Below are 6982 nucleotides of genomic sequence, written 5' to 3'. Positions count from 1 at the left end.
GGGCAAAGGCTATATGGCATAACATGCAGATTCGATACTTTATCTCATTGCCAACATCATCCAGCATCACATTTCCGTCCACTACTCTTGGTATCAAGAGAACGAGATGGTTTGGGTGTAGAGGGGTTTGTGTCAAAGCGGTAGGGTGAGCGTGAGCATGGTGTCCCCTCACAATTGGCAATTGGTGGGCGCTCACGCCTCGCTGAGGGGAAGAAGCATCTGTGCAGTCACCACCATGGCAACAACCCATCAAGCAATCCCTTCTTCTATGACTGGAAGTAGTTGAGCGAGCTGTTGGGAGGGGTTTGTGTGATGTGCCGTGGAGTGTCCAAAGGCGTGGTGGGTTGTGATGAAGTGACAATGCCTCCCCCAAAGTAGGCTTGAGCCATATCTCTTTCTTCAAGGCTCATTTGCGAGATGAAATGATAAAACTAGCTCAGGGACATTGCCTATGCTGCAGGCACGATGGACAGATTGGGGCTATATGCAGGTGTCTCACATCCATGATGTACATACAAATCATCACAACATGCCCATGATTATGGCTTCTCCCAACAACATACCCATGCTTATGCCATGACATGGGCAACATCAAAACCAAGAAGATACAAAAAAAAACCAAAGACCATGAGATTAGGGCACTTATTGGAGAGATTCTTTGCTAATTGGAGTCTTGAGGGAGGGCTTGAGTGGGAGAGACCAAGAGAGAGTTGAAAATGTCTAGAAACCTATAAAACAAACACAAATAAAACACAACATATTAGCTACTTTTGAAAACCACAAACACCCTACACCACACCACACCACATATAATTAAAAGCAAGGAAAATAATAAATGAAAAAAAATAGAAAAGGAGAAGGGCTACCTAGAATCTCAAAGGTGCGACATGAGGCCAATTAGAAGCTACAAAATAAACAAAAAACATAGCAGGTTAGCCCACACACATATAAAAAAATTGAAGTAAGAAAAGGATGGGGGAAGGTCTTAGATTTAGGGTTTAGGGATGGGGGAGGTGAGAGGAGAAAACCTGCCAAAATTTGGGGGAGAGAATAGAACCTACAAAACAAACAAAAAACAGAACATGTTGGCACCACACACATACAAAAAAATCTGAAGAAAGAAAGGGTGGGAGAAGGGCTTAGGTTTAGAGCTTAGGTTTAGAGTTTAGGGATGGGGGAGGTGAGAGGAGAGAACCTGTAGAAATTTGAGGAGAGAGATGAACCTTCAAAAATTTTCAAAAACGCTAAAAGTGAGGCGCCATGGTTCTATTAAAAACTTCCCATAGTCGAAATAGACCTCGAAATAGGTGTCGATACTTCCGTCGAAAAAACATCGAAGTGTTTTGAATGGTTATTTCAACGCCTACTTTAGTTCATTTTTAAATGCAAATTTCCATTCAAATTTTGAATTTTTGGATGTCCCATCAATAATTTGTATAATCTAATCCTCCTTTACCAAAATCAGAATCAAATACCCCAATGGGATTGGACACACTTTTTGACTCTTATTCCCACACTTATTTTGATGCCTATTTAGACATCCAATTGCGATGTTTATACCAATGCTTATATCGACACATGCCCATCGTCGAAACTCGACATCAGAAATGGATCATCCTAAAGTAGTGACTCAACTTAATTTAGAGGAGTTGAGTGTTTGTTGAGAAGTAGAAAGTTCCAATCTACAAGTAGAAGCACAAAAATAAACAAATTAGAGCTATGCATAAATAAACAATTGAAGACAAATGAGAAGAATAAGAAAAAGAAGAAGACAAGAATCAAGACCTAAGAATGCACATAGAGATTGAAACAAAGGGAAGAGAATATAGAATATAAACCCTTGCCTTCACCATGAAACTATGAAAGCACAAAAATGAAGGAGGAGAGAATGAGTTTCATGCCTGAGGTATGGAAGATGAAGGGAGGAGAGAAAAAATGTTTAGCTGCGCAAGTTTTTGGGAGAACAAAGAAAGAACGCATGTTGGGAGGGAGAATTGATTTTGTAACAATACGGGGCTATATGCGTACCTATATGTATGGCTATAGTTCCATGTATAGCCACATGTGGCTATAGTCACGTACTGGGAAAAAATTCATGAAATCGTGGCTCTCTCACTACTTTCTCTCACTACATCGCGTGGCTATATCAGGCGGCTATACCATCATCGTCTGTAGAGTGAAGGAGACAATCCAAGGTTATTTGAAGAGAATACCAATGTCTAGAAAATGTGAAGGCATTAAAGGATTGGAGATAGTGAAAAAAATGAAAGTCATGTATTGGCTTTGAATCAGATAGACACATACCGGATGCCAACACTCAAGCAACTACATATCAAAACTTGGTGCAGATGTTCTAGACCAACATAAAGGCAAGTAAATTATAGTTAAAACAAGAGTTGCATTCTATGGAGAAGAAAAGTATTTCTATCAATGAGTATGCTTTAACGATAAGGACATTGTTAAATCACTTAGGTCTATCAATGTATTGGTGGAAGATAATGATTTAGTGAGCAGCTTAGTGTCTATGTTGATCATAGAAGAAACATCTATGGGTGATTACTCTTCTTCACATAACAAGAACACATTAGAATAGGCCTTTTACACCAATCCAGGCCTTCTACACCAATTGAGGTAGAGGTAGAGGTACAGGTCTTGGTCGAGGCCAAGGTGGTGGCCGACATGGAAACCAGATTATGGACACGAATATTCCAATGATTCACTGCAGCAGGCAACATTCTTACATAGGGGAAAGAGGCCAATCTCAAGGTAGAGGGAGCCAAAGAGGTCATGGTTATTGGAACAGACAACAATCAAGAAATAGGTTCAAAAGTTTGCGACGATTACTGTGGCAAACCAGGTCTTTTTTTTGTAAAATGTCACAAGAAGCAGAGTCACACGAAGAATGGAAAATTATAGTAAAACTATTTTAATTCTTTAAGCAAGCACACTAATGATAGATATGAACATTTATTTGCTATGTATCACATGTTAAATATAGTGACTACACAACTTGATCTACATGACAATCACGAGGCTAGACTTGAACTACATAGTTACTGCAGAGCCAGTTTATGGAGGTTCCTCCAAAGCCACATTTCGATAGTGTGAGGCGCACACTACACTACGTGAGGTCCCTAGTGGAGTATGGTTTCCTCTACATGAGGCACGTGTACAATTACAAATATATGGATACACTAATGTAGATTCAGCTCGTAGCACCTTGGACAAAAGACTATATGGTGGACTAGAGAGGTACAGGTGCTTTCCAAAACATAACTCACAGGTTAATACTCTCGAGCTGAGACTTGGCATGAATTGAAGAGAATTATAAATAAAATTTTAGATTTGATTTGTTAGGACTTTAGGGTGTCTTACCTAGATTTCCCAAATGGACATTCTAAGCTAGTTGAGCATGGTGGAGCCACTTGTGCTGCTGTGCACCTAGGTCAATCTTGGGAACCTTGCTCCTAGATAGTTAGGAAGGGATAGGGCTCTTACAATTTCACAACAATAAATTTTGCAGTGCTAATTATGTCACTATATGGGCTGACTTCATGGATGCATCAAACAATGTAGTATATATTCCATCACCATGACCAATACTTCAAAATACATCATTAGTAGGCTTGTTCAGGTAGGTTTCAAACCCACAACCCAAAAGAATACATTAAGGCCAAGTTTCCATGCATGCTATTAAAAGAAACTGCGTGTTCCTGGGAGATGAATAAGTGGAAGAAAGAAAACTTGTCCACAATTTGTGTGGTCGAGAGCTGAGCACATAGGATTTGCTTAATGCTCTGTAGCAACCGGTGCCAAAAACGAACTGGCCCTAAATCACACAAAAAGTGCTGCTTCAAGGGTCTGTAGGTCACGCAGAAGAGTGCAGAAACAGACATGTAAGCTTCACTATTGTTATTATAGTGAACCAGCCGTTGCAAAGACTAGTTCAAATTACTAGCAGGAGGCCATGACACAGCCAATGGTGGGATTTTTAATCCCTCTTTAGGACAGGCGCTATGTAGCACCAATGGACATGGTGAGTTCCAAGGAAACTGGAAGGGGCAAACCAAGCGGGTGCAACGATAGCCTCAGGTTGCTATCTACGTCTTCATCCGTACGCAAACGCTCATGCGTTCTTTCCATGGCTTCTTTGAGTGGATCTTCGAAACCTTGTTGATCCGATTTATTATAAGAGCACGAACTCACTGGCTGCTCCGGTGCGAGTCCATAGTGTCCTTCCTGCCATATTGGTTGTGGTGGAACATAAGATAAAATGATCCGTTAGCGAAACTACAGATGGCTTAGTCTACGTCACAAAATTTAGTTTATAAAGTGTTAATATAGTAGCCGTTGATGTACCTGTGGTGCGGTAATGAAGTTAAAATAGGTGTAGGTAGCTTGGTTCCCTTCAGAGTCGATATCCAAGGTGGTGGTATGGGTTTGAGATGGGGTGGTCCTGCAGGATGATGTATTCAGAGACCCGGCCATGCAGCTCAGGACACTAGCTGTATGTTCTTCACGATGTAGGCATGTGTCCGAAACATTAATGTAATGCAAGGAGCTGCTGCTTTGCCCGCCAGTCTGCACCGCCCATGACCGACTGCTCCTACCGGGAGACTCTATACTGGACTGTGAACGGGCAAGATTGGCTTCGCCGCTGGAAGCCTTACCCTGTAGGATGCTGCTTGCCGCCATAGCTGTCGGCTCTCCAGCTACATCGTAAGCTGGGCGCATGAGTTGCTTCCACTTTGAAGCAACTGAGCTTATGTATGGACTTGTATTGCACAATTTGTTGCAATCTCCATGCCTTATTCCGGGAAAATAATCGCCCACTTGCTGATCAAACGCAGCTCGGCCTATACCAGCCGATGCACAACGCCTCGAGCTCAAATATTCTAGCATTCCTCCTTGATCGCTGGCCTCTCGATCTGACTGCTCATTCACTGCACAAACACATTAAAGTTTAGCCTTAATTATGCCAATACAAAGGTCAGCCGTAATGCTTACACAAAGGTTAGCCTTCTTACTGCAATATGCAAAGAAAATCCGTAATGCTGATTGCATCTGTTAAATTAATTATATGGACACTTAATATACACTACCTTCACTGGCGCTGATGCTGTTCTCGTCGTATTTCACGCTTCTGTACATCTGCGAAACAAGCAAATCAGACCATCTCCGGTTTATTGAAGAGTCAATTATAGTCTCAGGAACGTAGATAATTAATGGCGATGAATTTATTCTGATATTACGGTGAGGTGAACAGGTAAGACTAGAGGATGAACACCTGCAGGTGACTCTTTATATGCGAGATGGTAAGACCCTCCACGTTCATGAGCTTTAGCACAAGCTTAGGTGTTGCCCCTGTATCAAAAACCTCAAAAATTTACTTCGAAACTCTTATATTAACCCATCCACTGTGCTAGATTCCATTGCAACTTAATCAACCTCCATGATCGACACACTTAAGCAACTCACTCTGTTCTCCGCCCAAGAGATCCACCACCTGCACGAAGAGGTGATGGAGTTCGGGTGTCCAACGCAGGCGGGGAGTCTTGGAACGCTCGTAATGCCGGGTGCCCGTGCTGAGAACGCTGCTACTACTGCTGTTGCTGTTCATCACCGTCTCATGAGTACCGTATAATTGGGCTTTGGGAAAGCTCATCCCTGCCTTATCCACATCCATGTTGATGGAGAGCAGCAGATGTCCCCGCAGATCAGAGGTCCAGAGATCTTCATACCACAGAGTAGAATAATGCATGGGAAAAGAACTATCTGTGGCAGCACATTGACAGATTTGGAAGGGTCCCAATGGCTAATTAAAGATTAAGGGCAGATTACTGTGAAACTCAACTTCTAAGTATCGTGTTGGTTGAAGAGCGTGTATTGTGGACAACACTTTCTCACTTCTAATGAAAATGAGGGAGTCCTCATACCATTGATCATCTCCAGATCTGAGATGACACCTTTGACTCTATTTTTTTTGGCCCTGTACATACAGTGGTAAGGGTCTGATCAGAAGCCCAACCCACGAACACTGCATTGGGACTACACATTGTGGAACGCAGCCCCACATTTAGGCCACGCCACCCAAGTACAAAACTTGTTTAGCGAATGTCGTTATAGCGAGCTAATGGTTAGCCAATAATCCTATACTGATAGACCAATGAAGTGCCATCTTAGAGATTAAAGTTTAGGGAAACTCATGTTGCTATGTTTGGTCAAGAAAAAAATAATACTAGAGGTGAGGTGGGACATGTGCGTATTTGATTTGATAAGATATGTACATGTGGTTTTAGGTTCACATTGGAGTAGATTAGCTTGCATATTCAATAAAACAAGCTATTTTTGAAGAAATCTATATATTTATAAATAATCTAAAATTAAATGAATGTGTATGCACATCTTATAGTACAATCACACCACCCATTTGTACTTTGAATATTAAAAATATATAAAAATATAAGCGCTTGTTTTTTGTTAAGAGACCAAAAACAACATAATTATAGCTTTCATCATAGTAGCAAGAAGGTTTAAAAAATATGTAATACACGGTGGTCTAATCTCCGAAGTTTGTTTTTTAAAAAACTAATGCAATTGACAAAAAATATATGATTTGCTTCTTATTATACCCACTTGTTATATGCACATTATGTGTACATATACTAGGAGGTTAACCCACATTAGGCTTATGAGCATGGGAGCATGGGCATGGAAACAAGCTCTAGTGGAGCATGGGTTAGGACTAACCTTAAGGGTTAAGGTTAGGGTCAAGCATTCAAGGGTCACACTTGGGAAATAGAGAGTCAAGAGTCACTTGAGGGCCCTCCTATATAATAGGAGTATGGGGCACATTCAAGGGAAGTTTGGAGGCTTAGGGCTTGTGAGGCCAAAGCTATGTTATGCTCTCTTGTGTAGAGGATCATATCTACTCACCTACCATCTGACACTATAGCTACATGCTATTGGATTGAAGTTATAC

At 41.3% G+C, this 6982-nt stretch overlaps 1 protein-coding gene across 1 annotated transcript; it reads right to left on the bottom strand.

Annotated features, from left to right (window-relative positions):
• Positions 1–3559: 3559 nt before the first annotated feature.
• Positions 3560–5911, bottom strand: LOC147635317 (uncharacterized). Its single transcript, XM_086802157.1, has 5 exons — positions 5479–5911; positions 5288–5364; positions 5103–5151; positions 4360–4943; positions 3560–4239 (listed from the first exon to the last, which is right to left on the bottom strand). The coding sequence occupies exons 1-5, from the start codon at positions 5759–5761 to the stop codon at positions 4015–4017; spliced, it is 1218 nt and encodes a 405-aa protein (XP_086658283.1). The 5' UTR covers positions 5762–5911; the 3' UTR covers positions 3560–4014.
• Positions 5912–6982: the final 1071 nt, after the last annotated feature.

The sequence above is a fragment of the Cibotium barometz genome, chromosome 9 (genome assembly GCF_041138505.1).
Source record: "Cibotium barometz isolate CiBa-2024 chromosome 9, ASM4113850v1, whole genome shotgun sequence".
In the NCBI taxonomy this organism is placed as follows: Eukaryota; Viridiplantae; Streptophyta; class Polypodiopsida; order Cyatheales; family Cibotiaceae; genus Cibotium; species Cibotium barometz.
The sequence above is the reverse complement of the archived record's forward strand: the minus strand, read 5'-3'. Positions and strand labels throughout refer to the sequence as shown.